The sequence below is a fragment of the Bos indicus x Bos taurus genome, chromosome 19, assembly GCF_003369695.1.
Source record: "Bos indicus x Bos taurus breed Angus x Brahman F1 hybrid chromosome 19, Bos_hybrid_MaternalHap_v2.0, whole genome shotgun sequence".
NCBI lineage: Eukaryota > Metazoa > Chordata > Mammalia > Artiodactyla > Bovidae > Bos > Bos indicus x Bos taurus.
The window spans coordinates 36,327,793-36,348,744 of record NC_040094.1 but is presented as its reverse complement, the minus strand read 5'-3'; the positions used below and the strand labels follow the sequence as shown (position 1 = coordinate 36,348,744).

General features: G+C 58.2%; 1 protein-coding gene across 1 annotated transcript; it reads right to left on the bottom strand.

The window, feature by feature from the left end:
• Nucleotides 1-483: 483 nt before the first annotated feature.
• MAP2K3 (mitogen-activated protein kinase kinase 3) lies at nt 484-18,348 on the bottom strand. Its single transcript, XM_027517237.1, has 12 exons — nt 18,124-18,348; nt 9,494-9,560; nt 9,170-9,218; nt 8,318-8,431; nt 8,102-8,221; nt 7,562-7,678; nt 6,632-6,683; nt 5,423-5,550; nt 4,916-4,993; nt 3,076-3,215; nt 1,981-2,026; nt 484-1,487 (listed from the first exon to the last, which is right to left on the bottom strand). Exons 1-12 carry the CDS (start codon nt 18,170-18,172, stop codon nt 1,404-1,406), a joined length of 1,044 nt encoding a protein of 347 aa, XP_027373038.1. The 5' UTR covers nt 18,173-18,348; the 3' UTR covers nt 484-1,403.
• Between the last annotated feature and the right edge of the window lie 2,604 nt (nt 18,349-20,952).

The following is a 20,952-nucleotide window of genomic DNA, read 5'->3' as shown; positions in this document are numbered from 1 at the left end:
TTCTACTTCAGTCTGAAGGAAGAGAGTTTCAGCCCAGGCCTCAAGGATCACAGAGTGAGAACCCTGCCAAGGGGGCCGTCCTCCAGCTGCCCCACTCCCTCTGCCCCAGAGCCTAGTTCTCCAATCATGATCTGTGTGACTCTGGACAAGTTACTTCACCTCTCTGGACTCATCTGTGAGCTGGGGATAATGAAATTACCCTCAGTGAGGTGGCCGCCCAGCCCAGGCGCAGCACCTGACAAGGCACTCGTCAGTGCCCCTGGGGACCAGGCCCAAGTCTGCGCTCTGTCCAGCGTCCAGCAAGGGCCTGGAGCCTCATCACAGTCTGGAGGCAGCCTCGTGTCCTCACGTGTGGAAGCACACAGCCCTGGAAGGTCAGAGGCCCCCCTGACCATGCTGCCTGGCCCTGTGCCTCAGAGCCACCAGCCACCACTGCGCAGCAGGAGGGCTCACACCTCCGACACACAGTCACACAACCTTTTGCCCCACTTTTTTTTTTTTTTTTTAATTAAAACAGCAATCAGCCAACTGCCCCAACCCATCAGGGACAGGACCCTGGACAGGCAGTCCTTTCTTCAAAAAAAAAAAAAATATATATATATATATTTAAACAATACCAAAAGCAAATCCACAGCCCCCTTCAAGCCGGTCCCCAAGGAGAATGAGCTGGATGGCTCCCCTAGCACCTCTCTGAGTGGAGACCTTAGGCCCATCTCCCAAGACCCTAGCCTGAGCAGACAGGGCAGGTCTTAGCCTGCTGGTCCCCTAGCAGGTGACAGAAAAGTGATCGGCTCCAAACCATGCAAGAAAAACCAGCCAAACCCACAAAGCGAAAGAAAAAATCAGGAAGATAAATTAAAAAAATAAAGGTGAAACTACACCCCTAGAGGCGGCAGGCAAGGGCAAGGTGACCCCGGTGCCCTTAGCGCCCCGTCTGCCAGTGCTGGGGTGAAGGCCTCGGCGGCTCTGGCACCTGCCTTGTGGGGGCTCCAGGGAATTCACGTGGCTCATCCCCATGCTGGGTCTCCTCACCAATGCCAGGAGAGAGGTGTGGCCAGCCTAGGCCAAGTGTGCAAAGTCCATTCAGTCGAGAGATAAAAAAATATACAACTTGGGTGGCATCCAGGGCTGAGCCAAGGTAGTGGCCTGCACAAGGCAGGGCTGCCTTCTCTGTGAGGGGCATCAGGCCCCTCCAAGTCTAGAGTCTTGGGGTCCTTGGAGCAGCAGGGGCAGAGGCACTGGGGGTCCCCGATGGTCTGGTTCTTTGGCACTTGGGACCTTGCCTGTCAGGCAGGAGCAGCCCCCTGGATTCCTCTTGGGTGCCCAGGCCAGGGCGGCAGTAGCTTATGGGTGTGGGCAAGCACTGCCCCAACAGACAGTTGGAGAAGGTCCAAGCCCTGCCCCTACGAGTCCTCTCCCAGGATCTCCTTCACGAAGGCAGCGATGTCAGTCTTCTTGGTTTTGTGCGAGGTGAAGAAAGGGTGCTCCTGAGGGTACAGAAGGCAGTCACCTTGGAGGGCAACCAGCCAACTCCTAGTCCTAACCTGCACCCCGACCCTTCCAGCACCCCTGCCCTCGGAGGCCCTCCAGGTAGAGAGTGTTCAGGCTTCCTCCTCAGCTCTCTCACTGCCACCCTCAACTTGCTCTTGCCTCACACGCCAGGACTCTGTCCACAATGGGCATTCCAAGTGGAGTGCCCTCTCCATCGGCGAGGAGGTCCTCACTCATCCTTTGAGGCCCACTTCCCCTGCAAAACCTCCCGACACCTCCAAATAAAATGGCCCACCTGCCCTGCTGGCCCTCTGCCCTACTCCAAGAGCCTGGCATGAAGGGTGAAAGAGGGAGCCAGAGTACACAAGTGAATGAGAGAATGAACGACAAAGTTCCTCAAAGAATTCTGAATGCAGAGGCAAGCCAGAGGAGCTGCCCACTGCTGTGCATAGAGGCAGCCCTCTCCCAGAGAGCCCCGCCCACACTCACCATCAGCTCCAGGTAGCTCATGCGTTCCGCGGGGTTCTTTCTCAGGCTAGGAGAGAACAGGGTATGCTGGGGCCAGGATGGCAGGGAAGTGAGTCCAGCCCATCCAGGCCAGTCAAGTCAGGCTGGGCTCAGCCCTGCCCAAGCAGCAAGGAGACACACATGCTCCCGAGGCTCAGGAAAGAAAGGACTGACCTGTCCTGGGGGCTTCCAAGGGCAGAGTGGGATCCATGGTGCCCACCACAGAGACTGGACCAAGTTTCTTTGCCTCCTGGGGTGTGAGCTTTCTTATCTCTATAGTGACCTAGGAGATTTCCAATGATCCCAGTACTAAAATGCTACCATTAACCATCATATGCTTGGTGTCCTTAATCGAGAGAGGAAGTTCCTTACCATGGGTGCTGGGAGAGAATGACCCTGTCTGCCAGGCGCACCTGTTTTCAGACTTTCTTATTTTCCAGTGAAAGAAAGAAAGGCTGTGAATTCTCCCCTGAGCGTCTCTCTGGCCACAGCACAAAGCTGTTGGTATGTTATACTCTCAGTCTTCACTTCTCACTACTTTATAATTTTATGTTTTAGATCTCTCTTATAACCCAAGAGTATATTAGAAGAATTTACTTTTAATTTCCTTGTAGCTTTTTTCTCTATAGTTTGTATTTTCTGTTCCATCTAATTATAGTTAAGAGAATGTGGCCTATACGACTTTACCTCCTGCCTTTTCCCTTATTTCCTCTGTAATCTCAAACATAATTAATCTTTATAAGGATCTTGTGGGCATTCTTTAATGTGATACAAAGTTCTAAACATCAACAAAAGCAAATTCACTGTGCATTTAAATCCTCCATATACTCTTCATTTTCTTTTTGATCTATGTCATCTGTCCATTTCTAGAGGAACTGTATTAAAAACTCTTCCCAGGACCATAGTTTGTCAAATTATCCTTATACTCTATTTCTGCCTACTATTTTCATGCTGTTATTGGGGTTTATCTGCTCAAAAAGGAGACCGGGCCCAGGGAGGATGGGATCTGGCCAGGGCAGGGAAGGGTACTCATTGGGCTCAGGGAGACCCTCAGGTCTGAGCCGGGCTGAGACTCACCACTGTGCAGTAAAGTCCACAAACTCAGGGGAGAAACGGTCAGCTGGGAGCTGGGGGGACGGCTCCTCTACCACCTGCTTCAGCTGCTGGAAGGGGGTCCCCCAGGACTCGTAAGGAAATCGCAGAATGGCCATCTCGATCTGCAGTGGAGATAGCACTGCTGGGTCAGAGACACCCACGCTCCCACACGGAAGCAAAGCCTCCAAAGATCCTGCCTGTCCTAGTCCAGCAGCCAGAGCTGGACTGTGAGGCAGGGTAAGGGGCTGACAGGTGACATCAGTCCAAAGATGAAAGCCAAGGGACAGAGGAGTTAGTTCTTCTGTCCCAGCCAGCAAAGACTATATAGCTCATGGTACAAATTCAACCCTGAGTTTTGACTGGCTTGGCTATCAGGTTTTCAAACAATCTGAATTCAGAAGGTTTTGCATTAAAACCCAGGTTCCAGCTAACCTGGAAAAATCAGAGGGCTGGCAGCCTGGGGTGCTCCCCATAAAGCCGCTGTCAGCAAAGCGCCTTAGGAGAGCGATCAGCTTCGAAGTTCCCCACAAACCACTCCCTCCTCCCTAATGTCTCAGCAACACCTTAGCGTCTGCTGCCGTTTATGTGGGCTGTTGTTATTACTGAAAAGGCAAGCGGGAAATGAAATGATTCTCATGAGCTTGCAGGAGGAATGTTAGACTGAGAGGTTCATCTTCTGGGCTGTGCAGCAATCTACCAGGCCCCATTAGGAAATGAAGTCTGCAGCCCTTTCTCCTCCACAAAGCCCCCACCACCCAGCCACCAACGCCTGGGAACCCCACCTCCAATGCTTCCCCCTCCAGGAAGCCTTTCTACTCTGATCCTGCCACTGTTTCTCCTCGACTCCCTGGACACAAGGCTGCCATGGCCTCAATCGCTTCTACTAGACCCAGATCTCCCTGTGCCCCATGCCTCGCCTGCAGGAGTCATTTGTAGGAAAGAATGGCTGGCTCACAACAAACTCTGCTTCCAATTTTGACTGCTGACATGAAAACTCAGGTCCACCTCCCTGACAAGCGATCACCATAATAAACAGGAGACACCTCAACTCAAGCAGACGCACCCAAACAGGTCACCAGTTGTGCTCAAAAAGCACCTTCTCATCAGGCTCTAGGCTCCCCTCCAGCCAAGACACAAACAGGCCCGCAGATGGAGGTGACACAGTGTGGCGGGAATGGCTATGACCCTGGATTTTCATAGGGCCAAGACAGCCTTTCTTCCCTATAGTTTCCACTGACTCCGGCACACAGGAGTGAGGACCCTGCCTGGGCTGCAGAGAAGGATGCAGTGGCCACCAGAACTTAAGGACGAAAACAGCTTAAGGACAAAAACCTTGGACCTAGTCATTTCTCTCCTGGTAATTTTTTCTAAAAGAGCTCAAAAAATGAAAACAGAAGCAGCCTCTGGGCATAGAGACACATAGTATGGCATTATTTGTGGGAGTAAACGTGGAGAAGCAGCAAAAATGAGTAGGGCAGGTCACTGAGCCTCGCCACTGTTGTGAAGCCCTCGTGCACAGGGAGCCAGTTGGTCTGGGGCTGGCTGTGCATTCTCAGTGAGCACCACGAGCCCTGAGGAAGTCCAACAGGAAGTCATCACCGACGAGAGCGGCATAACGTTGCCCTAACCCAGGGAGGGCGTGAGGCATCTGCGGACACGCCACTGAGGACACCATAATCTTTGATGGCACTGTCTCTTCTCACATTGTGAAGCCAACCAACCCTTCTGTCCAGGCTAGACTATCTGGCCCTCAGAAGCCCACAGACCTGGCACAGCCCCCACCTGTGCTCCACCTGACCAGCAAGGGTGCCCCAGGCCGTACCATGGTGATGCCGAGGCTCCAGACATCGGACTTGACATTGTAGCCTTTCTGGTTCAGTTCTGGGTTGATTCTCTCAGGCTGGAAGAGAAGCCAGAGGAGGGTCACCCAGTCCCCCTCAGCTAGGTCTGGTTGCCCCCCACAAAAACTTAGGGGCCAGTGCTCACCCATCCTACCTCCCCCAGAGCAAGTGTGGAAGCTGAGGCTGGTGAGGGCCCGGGTCTCGAGGTGGAAGCCTAAGTCTTGCCACACAGCTGCCACACCTGGGGGTCCCACCTTGGGGTATCGGCAACTCTCGCAGGCCCCACCAGCCACCCCCCTGAGGTGAAACCTATCATCCAAATGGACACCGTGGGGCCAGTCAGAAAGGGGTGGAGAGGGCTGAGAAGGAGACTCCCTCTAGAAGGAAATTCGGGGTCTGGGGAGGCCTCATTCCTGATGGAGCAGGAGGACACAGCTAGGTGCCTAAGCCTGGCTGCTTCCTCTGGGCATGACCTGGGAACCACTTACGGCCATGTAGGGTTTGCAGCCAGCATCCATTGTCTTGGCCACGGAATCCACCAAGTAACCACTGATCCCAAAGTCACACATCTTCACGTGGCCCTCCTTGTTGATAAGGACATTGGACGGCTTCACATCTGCCAGAAGTAGGACACGCCTTTCAGCTACTGGTTGTTGGCCCCCACTGCCCAGGTCAGAGCTGGTAGCCACACAGTCAGGAGCCCCGGCCTCCAGCCATAGGTGGGGAGAGAAGTTAGCTCCACCAGGGCTTCCCCCAGGACCATGTCTTTGCAGCTTCACAGTTGGGACTCAGCCTCCACTTACCAGTGCAACCTCTGGCTCTGGGGTCCACCCAGATGCAGGGAACCCATCACTAACAGTATGAGCACTGTAAACCACCCAGTATCCACCCTGAGGGGCCAGCAGTCTTGGCCAGGAAGCACAAGGCAGCCGCTCAAACACAGGAGGCGGGTCTGTGGGAAAACCCGGAGCCCCAGGACTCAAGGTGGGCACGGAGCGGGCACAGAGTGGACACGGAGTGGACACGGAGTGAGCTAGGGGGCACAGCGGGGCCATCCAGCAAGCACACGCACAGGATACACGCGCATCCCTCCTGCCTTTTACGAGGACGTCTGCAGGGGCTCAGAGAGACGCCCAAAGGGTCCACGAAAACCTGCCAACAGCAGTGACCCGGGGACCACTGAGTGGGCTAATGAACTCCGTGTGGAAAAGCAGACCCCTCAGAACACAGAGGGAGGGGACAGGCAGGACACACACAGCCCCACCAAGTCTCAGAATCACTAGCCCAATTGGGAGGCTGAGAACAAGCAAAACCAACCCCCTTGAGAAAATCAGTGGAGTCAGGGGCTGGGGCGTTACAGGGCAAGAAAGGGAGGGGAGGGTGGGCGTGACCCAGTGTAAACGATGATCGGATTCGTGCAGCACGCTCCTCAACACGTAAACAACACGTCGAGACAAGATGGGCTGGCTTTCCCAGGATGAAGGTCCACCCTGTCCGCGCTCTGAGCACCAGGGAACAAAACTGGGACGGGCCTGGGGGCTGACGGGAATGGCTGAGAGGAGTGGACAGCGGCCCGGACCCAACGGGCACATCACAGCCTGTCGCCTCCCAGAGCCTCAGCATCGCAGGCCCGGCAGGACCGCGGGAACGTGTGTGTGAGGCCAGGCCCCTCCTCACCAGCCGGCCCAGGCACTGACCTCTGTGGATCACGGACAGCTTGCTGTGCAGGTGTTCCAGGGCCCTCACGATCTGGTGTGTGGGATAGGAAGTGGGGAGAAACAGGTCGCATCAACAGTGACAGAGCCATAAGACTCCCCACCCAGGGCTGTCTGTCGCCCTTCCCCAGGTCACACCCAGCCCCTCACCACCTGAGGCTCCCGCCCACATCCCAGCCTTTGCTGGGGTGTCCTGGCCACCCTGATACTGATATACCTGGTTCCTACACTGCTCTGAATGGGCCAGGGTCTCAGGTGATGTGACCAAGACCCTGGGGAGTCTGACTTATGAACCCCCAGAGTGCTGTCCCTCCCTCCACCAGACTCCTGGGTAGAATCTGGCCCTTCTGCAGCCTCCTTGCATCCACCCCCCTCCCCTACTAGCAGTCACTGGGCTACATGCTCAGAGCCACTCCCCACAGGAATCACCCGGAAGATTCTGACTCAACGCCCTGGGGGGTAAGTTTACATGTTCGCAGCTGTGGTCAGGGATGAGGACCACAGGTACACAGACCCCACTCCCCTTCTGCTTTGGCTGCTGGGTGCTCATGCCCAGGGAGCCGCCTGCCCTGACACGCAAGCTCAAGAGGCAGACCCGTGGTTTTCTCCCCTGACTGCGTGCCTCTGCGAGCTGCCTCCGAGCATCTTCAGGATAAGGAAGCTGTGAACACTAAGTCCTCTTCTGTGGCCTCAAAACTCAGGAGCTGCACAGGAAGGCCCAGAGATCCTGGCTCTGCCAAATCTCTGTTGCTCCAGGGTCCCCGGGGTCTCCTGAGCAGACTCTGCTCCAGGGTGGGGGCACCTGGGGCTTCCAAGGGCAGCTGCCCAGCTGCAGGACCACAGCTGAAGGCTACACCGGGGCCCCAGCTCTGCCCAAGACACTACCATTGGGACCCCCTCAACCCCACTTACAGACACAGCGATCTCCCCGAGAATGTCTTCTGGGATCGTCATGCCCTTGTCTAGCACCTTCCGATAGAACTTGTCCAGGGACGTGTCCATGAGCTCCATGCAGATCCACACGTCTCCCTGAAGGTGGACAGCCACAGCTCAGCCACATCCGCCCAGGGCTACCTGGCCCAGCATCCTCCCATGCCCATCCCCATGGAGCCGGCCAGCCCCCAACACACCTCCACCCCTCAGCCCTCAGGGGATCTCTGACCTCCCAGCCCCTCCCCGACAAGGCTCGCCTACACTGCTGGGTCCACATGGCAGCCTCCCCCGACTGTCACCTTGGCTCTCCCCCGTCAGATTCCTACTTCCACGGCTCATCCCAGCTCTGACCCTGGCCGATGGGTCCCTTCACCGGCAACATACTGTCCCCCACCCCCACGCCCCATCCAGGATAGCCTTCTGAGAAGGCTGGGTGCAGCATTCCCTGGGGTAACCCCAAGCTCCTGGGCTCCCTGCCAGCTGACTCGGCCAGTGGGGAGGCTGGCCATGTTTCCTCACCTCTCTAAAGAGGGCCCCATAGAAGGTGACGGTGTAGAAACAGTCCACCGTGCGCATGTTGACATCTAGGTCCATGAGCAGGCGCTTCTGCTCCTGAGAGTTCACGGTGGCCCGGATGCGCTGCGGGGGGAGGGGCTGCGGTCAGAGCCCGGGCGGCAGGGGTGCAGCCCCAGGTGCCCCCAGTTCTGATGGCCCTGGGTCGGGGACAGTGCTCACCTTCACGGCCATGATGGTGCCACTCTGGGCATGCCGCACCTTCTCCACCACCCCATAGGCACCTCGGCCCAGCTCTGAAATGGTCACCAGGTCATCCGCCTCCACCTCAAAGTTCTTAGGGGACAGAAAGGAGAGAGGGTTCAGGGGGGCCAAGTCAGGCACCAGTGGAGATGCTGGGGCAGCAGAAAGAGAATCGCCAGCCAGTCAGACTTGTGCTCAAGTCTTGCACCAGCCACTTCTGCTGTGTCCTGGGGTAAGTCACGTAACCTCTCTGAGCTTCCCCTCACCTTCTCTAAAACAGGCACAGCACCTACATAGGAAGGCTACTACAGGGTGTCAGCACATCAGCCTGGGAAATGCTCCCAGCGGTGCTGGGTCCTAAAGAGATGCCCTTTTCCTCTCACCCTACCCTCTCAGGTGGCCAGACTCACTCATTCATCACCTATGGCGTGTAAGTCCCTGTTTCAGGCTCTGGGAACACAGACAGGACAAAAGAACGGCCTTGCCTCCCAGGGAGTAGCGAGGCCCTGGTCGTCTACCCTCCCTCTTGACCTGCTGCCAGAGGAAGCAAGCAGGCGGATGAACAAGACTCCTAAGCATGTCCTGTGGGCAGCACACGGCCTCCAAGCCCGGCTTCCCAAGGGAACCACTGGCCTCAGGAGGTGCCAGTGAAACGCAGGCCCTTTGGGCAGAGCCAGGGATCTGCACACTCAGCACCGTGACTCCAGCTCCCCAGGGCCCAGGAGGTAGCCACCAGATGGGCCACCTGGTCAGCATCGAGGAGCCAGGCCCCCTCTACAGCCCAGCTGTGTCTCCACCCACAGACACCTCCTAGGGTCTGTTGACACCTACCCTGTCTCCAATGGTGATGAATGCCCGGGAGTCCAGGTTCCGGGGGAGCCTGCAGGAGAGAGTGGAGGCGTGAGCCCCAGAGAGCTCTGCCCTCTCAAGGGGGTCCCCACCCCCCACCACAGTCACCAAGCATCTGTGGGGCAGCACATGGCCTGTCACATGTACACGCCCTCAGATGGGCAAGGAGGGCTCCGAGAGGACATGCGAGGCACATGGCCCCCACAGCTGCTTAGAGGAGATGCTGCCCACAGGCGGCCTGGCCCCCAACACTAGCCCCTGCAGGAGGCCTTCCAGGCAGTGCCAGAGGAACTGAGGCCAACTCACGTGGGGCTGGGCGCCGGCGGCTTGGACATGCAGGAGATTCGTAAATCCTTTTTCCTCCTGGACTTTCCTAAAAGGGAGAGAAGGGAGCATGCAGTCAATCACTGGTCAACCAACATCCCCAGGTACAGAGAGGGACAGGTCCCAGGGGCCCGGCACAGACACAGATGCCAAGGGCCACTGTGGTCAGTGCCAGGATGGGACCCCAAGGCCTCCAGGCACCCAGAGGACATGTCCAGCCCAGGCTAGAGGGTCCAAGCCCCGCCGGTCATCCTGAAACAGTCACTCCACGGTCATCTGAGAAAAGACAGCACCCCCAAGGAAGATGAGCCTGCTCCCCAGCCCCCATGAGGCCCCTGCACTCCCAGGCCTGAAGAGTGAAAGCTGAAGTCCCAACACCCAGTACCTCTGAGCATGATCCTACTTGAGATTTACAGAAATGACCAGGTCACAGTGAGGTCACAAAGTGGAGCCCTGATCCAACACAACAGGCTCCTTAAAAAGGAGAAGCTTGGACACAGAGACAAGACATGCATCAGGGAGGAAGAGGACCATCTGCGGCCGCAGCAGGACCAGCCCTGTGAAACCTAGATGGGGCTCTAGCCACCAGACAGGAAGTCCAGTATTGAAGCCACCCAGCAAGCGGGGCTTTGTCTAACGGGCATTACTCACAGCCAGGCCCATGGGCCAGGACCCTGTGTCCAGGCACCCGTGTGCAGGCCCCCTGTGTGCAGGCCCTGTATGTGTGCAGGTGCCCGTGTGCAGGCCCCGTGTATGCAGGCACCCCGTGTGCAGGCCCCCCATGTGCAGGGCCTGTGTGTGCAGGCCCCCGTGTGCAGGCCCCGTGTGTGCAGGCCCCCCGTGTGCAGGCCCCCTGTGTGCAGGCCCTGTGTGTGCAGGCCCCCGTGTGCAGGCGCCCGTGTGCAGGCCCCGTGTGTGCAGGCACCCCGTGTGCAGGCCCCCTGTGCATGCACCCTGGCCTCTCTCAGCCTCAGCTGCCCCAGAAAGGGCCCAGGTGGAGAAGCATGAGGACCCACAGTCACACCTGACACCATCAGCACTTCACCCCAACTCACTCCCGGCTGACTGGGGGTGTGGAGGGGGTGGGGGCTGGCGGGGGAGATAAGCCCAGCAGGCCTACAGGGGTCAAGGCAGGGCGGACTCAGGCCTGAAGCTGGACCCAAGGCCTCATCTCACCCCTGCCTACCGCCCCAGGCAGGCTTCATGCCTCTGGGCCTCAGATTCCCCACTGGGAGGAGCCCTGTCCCCAGCTCCAGCTAGGAGGGCGTGAGGTGAGAGGGGACCAGCAGGGTCCAACCTTCCCGGGAGTAGGCCCAGGCACTGGACAGGACTCCCTGAGGCACAAGCAGGGCCAGCTCTGGCCAGGCCCACTCTCTCCACACCTGCACAGTTTGTTCCTTTGCTGTTTAAAGTTTGCCAACATCAAGGGCCCCAGGAAGCCCGCTCCCCTCCCCAAGGAGCTGGATGGGCCTGAGCCCCAAGGCAACACCTCCTCAGCCCACACCTCCTGGGAACCGACGAGGGGTCACCTCTCCAAGCAGTCATGTCCCCGGCTCTCGGCCACCTGAGAATGTGGCCCGGTGCCCGGCCTGCAGTTGGTGCTGAAGAAGAATGGGCATCGCAAGCACTGGGCAGCCCTGGAACTAGACCACCTGGAGCAGAAACAGTGACCACACACCTCTCCTGCGGCCCAGTGCCTCCTCCAGGCTCCCGCCCAAGGCCTGCACCCCTTGCCTCGGTGTGCACACCCTCTTGAAGCCACCTCTGGACCAGGTTTGGATCGAGCCTCCAGCACACCCTGCTGTATGGCCTCAGCACCTCATCTGTGAACCCAGATGGGCCCCTGAGCTTGGGTCCAGCGGTGGGGGGGCCGGCACTGCCATCCAGTGACGGGCAGGAGCATCAGTGCCCCTGGGGAGACAAGGCCCAGGCCCAGCTGTACTTAGAGCAGGGTGAACCACCCACCTCTGGGAGGGGCTCCAGCATCTGCCTGGGGTGGGTGGGCAGACACCTGCAGCCTCTCCTCAGGGGGGCCCCAGGCCCCCTTCATCTGTGGGCCTGTCTCCCCAGGCTGGGCGTCCTGTGCTGGAACATCCTGGCCTGTGGGGTGGCACCTCTACCCCGCAGATGCCAGTAGCACCCCAAGTTGCTGAATGTCTTCAGATCTGGCCTCAGGGCCTGCCTGCTCAGTGCTGAGGGGATGGAGGCTGTGAGCTGGATGGCTTGGGGCCCTCCCATGGACTCTGCAGATGAGAAGGGCCGCAGGAGGTGGGGGCACAAGGGAGGTGGGGTCCCGGGACTTAGGAAGCCAGCATGTGGCCAAGTGGCCACCTCGCCACTGTGGGGTGGTGGGCAGGAGCGGGGGGGCAGGCAGAGCTGCTGGGCTGAGCGGCCCCAGCCCAGCCTGGTGCTCCCTGTGGGCTCAGCACTGGGGGCGCTGTGGCAGATGTGGGCCTGGCTGTGGAGACTCCTTGGAGTGGAGAGCCCTGGTTTCCCTAAGTGAGGTGAATCGAAGAGCTTCTCCTCCAGGGGCATCGTGACTCCTAGAGGAGACAGGAAAGGCCTGCATGTGAGTGGCAGGCTGCTGCTATCATGGACAAGGGGGCGTTAGAGAGAGGCCCCCACCTCCGACAACCAGCCATGTTGCCTTGTCTGTAAAACGGGATGAAATCACTCCACACTGAGGTCATGGCTGGGCAGTTGGCACACCCCTGTGCTAGGGGCAGGCTCCAGGTGCCCAGTCAGGTCCTGAGCAGGCCTGGGCTGGAGGTACAGAGGTGGGGACGTAGCTCAATGCAGGTTGGGCGCTGCTCTAAGTGCTGTATCTGACAACGACAGGCAGGTGCTTTTTTTCATCCCCACTGTATGAATGAGGATACTGAGGCTCAGAGAGAGGGGAGGGACTTACCCAGGACCACCCAGCCTGTAAGGCACAAAGGTGGGATTTGAACTTGTCGCAGAGAGAGCCTTGCTTTTGGCGACAGGGTTGCACAAGAGCCAAGGCAAGTGTGGAGTGAGTAGAGACTCGGCTCTGGGGCTGCGGGCTGTGCCGTCAGGGTACATGCTCAGCAGTGGGCCCAGGGCCGCCTGGGTCAGGCCCTTTGGCCAGGACTGAGTCTCCGCTGCTGGCCCCCAGACACCCGGCTTGAAGTGCATCCCTTTACACTCCCTGATGGCGCCCAGACACCTCTGTTGACACACGAGGCCCTTCACTTGTCCCCTTGCACCATTCGCTTGTGAAAATCTTAAGAGAAACCCTGGAAGCTACACAATGATGCAGTCAATGAAAGTCAGGGCTGGTGGTACAGCTGCCCAGGGGGAACACTGTACCACTGGGAACCTGAGATTCACTTGAAGCAATAACAGCTGGAGACGCTGAGACACGCTCAGTGCTTCCACATGTTAACACGCTGACCCTCAACAGAGGCCCCAGTATCACCCCCATGGTGCAGTTCCTCACTGCCGGCCAGTTCCAACCTCTCCCCACCGGCCACCATACACCAGCGCTGGCCTCACAGACCACGGTGTGGATGCTGGCCCAGGACTCCTGCAGGTCAGTGAACCTAAATATACCACATGTACCTTAGGGCTCGATTTAAAACAATACAGAAATGATGAGCACAAAAGTCAGGACAGTTATCAGAAAGAGGCGACACTGAAGGGCTTCAGGGGCACAGAAATGTGAGATATTTTTTAGCTGAGTGTCAGGAGCACAGAATTCCCTTTTCTTTGTTTCTTAAAATGCAGAGGTACATTCTATACAATCTTGTGGTGTCTGCAGTTAAAACACACAAAAAGAACGGATGCCCACCTGCTGGTAGGCATCAGCAGCGGCTGCAGACCCAGCCCCCACACCACAGGAGGACAGTTCAGGGTTGCCTGGAGGGACACCGGGGGGGAAGGGTGACTGGACACAGCCTCCCAGAGAGCCAGGACAACCCCTGGGTTGTCCATTCAGCCTGCAGTGACACCCCAGAGAGGGGTCCTCAGGACATGGGGAGGGTGACAGGCACCTGTCCCCATCAGGGTGAGTCTGGTGACCCTTTCTCGGGGGGCAGGAGTCCCCAGAGCCACTGAGGGGGAAGCAACCACAGAAGCATCTGGGCAAGAAGCCTGACTCACGTGGACAATGCTGTGGGCACCTCTGAGAGGCACCGCCAAGGGGAGGCAGATACAGTCCCTAGAGACGATGAGCTCCAGCATGCAGAGCTGAGCTCCGGGCAGGCCCACCCCATCTCCCCCATCCAGCTGGCACGGGGCTCTCTGTGTGTTGTTCTTCCTCTGCAGCCCAACAGTGACCCCTCCCAAAACACTGACAATGTTCCCCACGGCCACCAAGGCCCTACCTCCCAGCTGCTCCCCATCAGCTCAGTGGCGAACCTTGAAGCTGGACCCTCAGAATCACTCCTCCACCGCCTCCTTTTCTCCAGCCAGGATGCTCCCCGGTCAAGAGAGTCCTCACCCAACCCTGCATACCCACAGCAAGTGCCCTGCCTGGCCCTGAAGGGGCTCTGCCCACTGAGCGGCTGGCCTAGGAGGCTCCCACTCTTCTGACTCCTGGTGCCACATGCCCTACACTGTGGGGGAGGCAACCATCCCATTCTCTCTGCTCCCCACAAGCCCTCCCCAGGAAGGCCCAAGAGGCCATGAAGCTCCCGGCTCCAGTGTGGGGACCAGAGCCTGGCAGGTGCCAGCTGCAGCCAAAGTCATGTCATAAGGCTTAAAGTCCACCATCAAGGTCCCCATTCTGTTTGTTCATCCACCAACGAACAACTGCCACCACCATAACAACGAGAAAATAACAGATGACATTTGTTTGACAAACACTATCTCCCACCTTTACCACCACTCTGAGATAGGGGGTTGGTTACTCTCACTTTACAGAAGAGGAGACTAAGGGTCAGAGAGGGCACCTGAGGAAGCTGGGAAGCAGTGGAGCGAGTCAGAATTTGAACACAGGCCCACCCACCCCTGAGCCCAGGCTCTGCCCACTTCCTGTCTCACTGAGGTTCCTCATAGGCAGAGGGCAGTCTCTGTTGTTCCTGTACCTGGTACTAGCGAGGGGGATGAGGCTGTCTACACACATCCTCACAGCTGCCAGCATGCAGGGTTCCCATACCCATTCTGCAGGTGAAGAAGCTGAGGCCTGCATCTGAGAGCTGGGCACTGCCAGGGGACTGAAAGCATTACAGTGGGCAGTGGACGTCCAGCGTTACAGCGGGGGGGCTGGGCTGGGATCTGACCAGAGTCTTCGCCTCTGGGGGAGTTCAGGGCACCTCTGCTCCTCTGCAGCCCGGAGCCCCCAGCTGCACATCTGAGCAGGAGGAGCCCCTGGGCCGAGGGCAGTGAACAGTCACCACCACCTGCTCCAGCTCCATGAGCAAGAGGAAGTTTCTGGGGGGATGGGCGAGGGGCCAGGAGCAGGGGTCTGGAGCCACCCCGTACCAGGTCCAGGGAGGGGGCCGCCTCCACGCCCAACCCAGGACCAGAGGCCGGCCCATGAGGCGGGGACTCAGCCCCCCTCCCACCCACCAGCAGCCAGGCATTGGCCCTTTAAGCTGCAGCCGGCAGGCTGGCATGCCCCAAGAGTGAGTCAGTGCCCAGTGCCCGCTGACTCACCCGCCGGAAGCCTCCTGCTGCCCCGGCCCTCTCCCCGCACAAGTGACTGAGAACTTTGCTCCCTTCAGGCCCTGAGCCACAGGCTGGCTGATAGACAGTTTCCTGTGCGTCATGCCAGGGGTGGGGGAAGTCCCCAAGATGCCACCTTCCAATCTTTCCAAGAGCCAGGGACAGGACGGGTAGGGGAGGGCAGCCACATGGCAGGAAGGGCCAGGACACTGTGCGCCTGCAGCCTCAGTGTGCCCAGGGGGCAGCAGGAGGCACAGGAGGATCAACCAGGAAGTGCCCATGGGGGCAGCACTCACAGTGCAGCTGGGGGCACCCCAAGGACAAATGTGGCTGGAGGCAGCAGACCCAGACTGTGCTATCCAAACGTGCCCCTGCCCTCTGACCCTGGCTGCTCTCAGCCTCTGACCCCAGGCAGAGATGGCCTGTGGGCAAGGGGGCTGGGAAAATATCAGGGCTACGGGGCCTGGGGCCTCATGCACTCTTGGAAACTCCCCAGGCCAGTGGCAGGGAAGGCAGGACAGGGCACCCCTGCAGGGCAGGAAGCTCAGAGGTAAAGCTCTCTAAGGTCAGGTGCCAACCACACCCTGCTTGGTCCAAATTCCTCAAGAAGGCGTGAAGAAAGACATCACTATGAGAAGGGCTAGGTCAAGCCACTCCTCCTGTCTGACCTCAGTTTTGTCACCTATCAAATGGGCCTCACTGCAGTGAGCATAAAGTGTGCCAGCTATAAAGGGTTGTGTACACATAAGGCACCATTTCTGGCTCAGGCCATCCTCCAGGTCAGGCATGGACTCAAGGAGATGCTTCTGGACAGAGGTGTGATGGGGGAAGGGGAAGTGTCCCACCAGCTCAGCCCAAGCACCCAGCACAGAAAAGGGACACAGGGGAGCACTGGGCACTGAGTCCTAGAACCCCACTTCCATCTGTCACAGCTGTGTGACCTCAGGCAAGGCGCTGAACACTTCTGAGCCTCAGCTTCCTTGTCTGTGAATGAGGCTGTGAACCATAAATGGGTGAATGCATGGCACACAGGAAAAGTTTGGGATTTTCGGGGTGGGGGGGGTATTGTGGCTTTCCTGCCACGTGTTGCCACAAACTCCAAAGAGGTTAAGGGTGTCCCTGGGCCTTGAGTAGACCCCTGACCCTCCATCCAACCCACTCAACATCATCTGTTATCCAGACCCACAAACTGGAAACTCATCCTGGCCCTCTCTCTGCTGAGAGGCTCAGAGAAGACAATACCAGGGCTCAAGTCACACAGCATATAAGTGTTGCCCCAAAGTGCTTTATTCCTTCATACACCTGACTCCTCTCGCTTCCCAACCTTGCAACTTTAATTTTTATTTTGATGAGGCGTCCCCTGCCTGGAACAGCAGAAAGGGACTTCAAAAACAAACACTGTTTCCAATCTCTTCTTTCTGCCCCTGAAAACCCTGTGGCCCAGAGAGGATCATGGACCTGCCTGAGGTCTCACAGCCTGGCCAGGCTAGGCCTACACCTGGAGCTGGGGAAGAGAAATGTCTGATTTCCCGGTTCCCAAGCTCCACGAGGTCGGCGCAGTGCAAGTCCCTGCTGGGTACTCACAGTAGCTAGGCAGCGGTCAGGGACCCAGCCTCCCACTTAGGTTAAGACTTAATTACCCTCCACCTGGCCGGCTGGGCTCGGGTCCACAGCCACTGCAGCCACCAGGAACAGCAGCAGGGAAGGAGGACCCACACCCTTCCTGGGATCCCATAAGCGCTCCAGCTGCCACCCCGGCCCCACCCAGAGAGACAGAGGCAGGGGTAACCCCTGATTAGGGCCCCTAAGGGCCAGCTGTTACCTTTCTCCTCCTCACTCTGCAGCTACAAACCAGGAGAGGCAAGGCCTGGATCCCACATGGCTGGGGCCTTTCCAGCAAGAAAAATGGTAACAGTAACACAGTCAGACTGTCTGCTAAGCGCTTCTCATCGTCATCACCCACAATTGCCTAGAACTCTTTAGTATTCACTATCTCACATCCTACGCCTGAAGTCCACGGAAGGTAGGTGTGATAAGGACACTCCTGCTGCTGGCGTGAAGCAGCAGGTTAGGGAGGCGGGGGCAGCCCATTCATTACGGATGCGTCCGGTTTGGAAATCTCTCACACAGTCCAGCCCTCTGAGACTCTGACATGCCAAAAACATCCTATCCTTTTCCTGCCAAAAAAAAAATCCCCCTTTCACCCTCCAAGTCTCGTCCTCCCCCTCTGCATGACAAATCCTGCTGCCGCAGCCGCCACCTCACAAAAATTTCCAAGAAGGCCGGCTGCTTGGAGAAGACAAAAGCAAGACCACTGCATAGCCAGCAACCGCCTGGCAGTTGGCCCTGGACCCACAGACAGCGGGGACAGACCTGGTAGCAATCAACCCTGCACAAGAGGAGATGAGCTCCCCCAGTACAAAGAGAAGCCTGCAAGTCCAGATGAGCGGAGCCAGTGGAGAGGCCATGCAGTAAGGTGTGATGGGAGGCCAAGAGAGGTTCCCCCTCACCGAGACAGGGCTGAAGGACGGCCAGGAAAGGGGCCATGTGGGGCCTACTAGGATGGAGAGCCTTGGGGGAGAGTTAGGGGAGATCTGAGCTGGACTGTAGCCAGGACACCCACATGGGAGGGGGCGTTTACAGAGAGATCCCCAGAAGGGCAGTTAAACCCCAGCCAGGATACAGCCCTGGGACGCAGGAGTGGAGGGGGGCTGGGTGCAAGATGGGAGTGAATCCCACCTGGGTCCCAACTGAGGGACCCAGACTGGGAGCGTTTGTTCCTGTCCATGCTGCAGTTAAGGTCCAAATGGGGAGGTCCAAGCAAGGTTTCTGACCTGGTGTGGGGTGATCAGAACGAAACCTTCGTCAGAGTTCGGGCTGGGCCCGAACCGATCAGGGAGGGGTTCCAGGCCGGGAAGCTGCCCGGGTGCGGGCCCGGCCGGGAGACCGCGCAGAGGTCGGGTCCGCAGCCCGAGCGTTCCTACCTTTGGACGTGGGCACGCCGGCGGGCGGGCTCGGGGCAGGGGACTCCATGGTGCGGGCGGGTCCGGGCGGCGGCAGAACTAGTCCAGGGGGCGGCGGGCTCGGCCCGGGCGGAGCGCGCTCATGGCTACGGGCGGGCGGGTGGCCCGGGCGGCGGGCAGGGCGGCAACACGGACGTGTCCGCGGCAGGCGGCGGGGCCAGACTGGGCAGTGCGGCAGGGCCCCGGCGGGACGGCGCCGACGTAGGCCCCGCCCCGCGAACCCATTGGCCCTCCAGTCTCCGGGCCCGGCCCCTGCCTATCAAACGGCGTCGGGGGCCTGCCCGTCAAACTCAAGCCTCACCTTCCATTGGCCCAGGGCGTGGCTCCTCCCACAGACTGTCAAGCCCGCCCCTCACCGGGAAACCCGTCAGGCCCCGCCCCTCGGAGCCCGGGCGGGTCCTTCCCGCTGCCGGTCAGGAAACCAGCCCAGCCCACTCCTGGGCCCGCCCCGCTCGCGCAGGCTGGAGTGCCCAGAAATCCTGGGTACCCCAGGCCCGCCCAGCTGCGGCCCGGGAAGCGGAAAAGTGGGTGCTGCGGGCGTCAAAGTGCGCCCGCCCCCTGGTGGGGTCGAGATCACATCCCGCTTTGACTACTTCCTGGCCAGGCTGACCTGGGCAAGTCATGTCACCCCGGAGCCTGTTTCCGCGTCCCCGCCTCCAGGCGCTGCTGAAAGGAAGGGACTCAGGCTTCCGCAGACACTCAGAAGGTGTTTGTTGACTATTCATTACGGACGGACCAGCCCTCTCTCCTGCTCCCACGTGGAGCCTGGGGGATTTCAAGAGCCACTCACCAATCTGGCACGGGGACCAGGTCACTAGAATGAACAGTCTAGCAGAGGTCACGGGGTCAGTCCCTCGCTTCACGTGGGCATGAGTGTGTCACCTGCCAGGCGCCTCACGTGAGGGAAGCAGATTCCACCACCTCCTAGAAAGGCTTGAAGCCTTTTCGTTTGTAAGATGAGGTGGCCACAGGGCCCACCCTCACAGTGATGAGGAGGCCCGATGAGATAAGGTGAGGCCTCCTTATTATCATTATTTCCTCCTGCACCCGGGGCGTGGGCAGAAAGACAGGAGCTATGGACTCAGCAGGTTATGAGTTCAAATGCCAACCGTGCCACTCAGAGGTGGGTGCTGAGCATCTCCATGCCTGCTGACATACCTGTGCTACAGAGACAGGGCAACCTCTCTGAAATGGGTTCATGAATGTGAGCTCACAAGTGCCTGGCTTAGGGCCTGGCACTCACTAGATGCCCAGCAAGTGTTTGTGAACTTCCTATGGGAAACTGACCCGGGCTCACCACTCCTGGGTGTCTGGAGTGGCCCAGAGTACTTGGTCCCAAACGGGTCTTGTGACCTCGGGACCTGCTGCTTACCCACCTGCAAAATGGGCAACAGCACAGACACCTCCCCACCAGGACTGCAAGCCTGGTCCGGTGGGTTTTCTGGGTTCAGGCCCCTGCCAACTGCTGGGACTTGTGCTCCCTCCGCACTGTTAGCGGGTTCTCAGTGCTGCCCCTTGTGCACATGAATACCCGTCTTACCCTGTGGCCTGTGCCTCTGCTATTCCCTCAGCCTGGTACATCTTTTCCCCTCCAACCTTCCACCATGATTCCTGGAGCTGGTCCCTTTCATCCCATAGGCCTCCTCTTTTTTTTTTTTTTTTTTTTTTAAGATTTTTTGATGTGGACCAAGTCTTTATTATATTTGTTACAATATTGCTTCTGTTTTACCTGTTGGTTTTTTGGCTGGGAGGCATATGGGATCTTAGCACCCCAACCAGGGGTTGAACACTTGACCCCCTGCAGTGGAAGGTGAAGTCTTAACCACTGAGCCACTGGGGAAGTCCCCTGCAGGTATCCTCTTAAATGAACTACCTTCAGAGGCCTTCTGGCCGTGCACCCAAATCAGTTGTATTCCTCTGCACAGCACTCACGCCACCAACGCCTTTCCTATTTCCTCTGCTTTTAATATGACTCTCACTCTGGACCATCAGACCATCCTGGACAGGAATCTTGCCAACTTGCTCTCTGCAGCACTCCTGTTGCACAGCCTAGGGTTGTGGACATGTTATGCTATGTTGCACAACCCTGTTCCACATAGTAGGTGCCTAAAAAATATGTGAGGAATGAACAAAGGAAGCATGGAAAGCATGCTGCAGACACTGGAAGCAACTCCTGTCCCAACCCAGCCTGCTCCTATGGTACCTATGACTCAGACGAGGCCTGCCATTGCAGGAGGTGACGCTTAGTCAGGGAGCCTGACAGACAGCCGGAGAATCACAAAATTCCATGTGGGCTGCTATAAATAGACACGTGAACAAGGTGCCAGCCTCCACCTGGGTGAGGTCAGGAAGGCTCCTCAGAGGAGGTGACTTTGAGACGGGCCTTTAAAAACCAGGAGGAGCTCATCAGGCAGAGAAGCCAGAAACAGAGGGTTGGAGCTGCTCAGGGGACCACCTATGAGAGCCCAGCTGGGACACAGAACTCCCTGGTTGCTGCCATGTCTGTTGGCCTCCCTCTGCCTCTAAACAGCACAGTGAAGTTGGGTTTCCCCGACCACTCAGAAGCCAGGAGGGACTTTGGACAGGGTGCCTGTAGCAGAAAATAAGTCCCCAACACCCTTCCATGTGGACTCAGGGAAAGGGGTGTAGCCAGATCAGGATGTGGGCCCGGAGATGGGTTCAGGGTGGGGGGTGGGGCTGGAGAGAGGATGGCTGAACCCAAGGTGGTGGCCCGCCGGGAGGTGACTCTTGAGCGAACCTCACAAGCGAAATGGCCAAATTAAATTACAG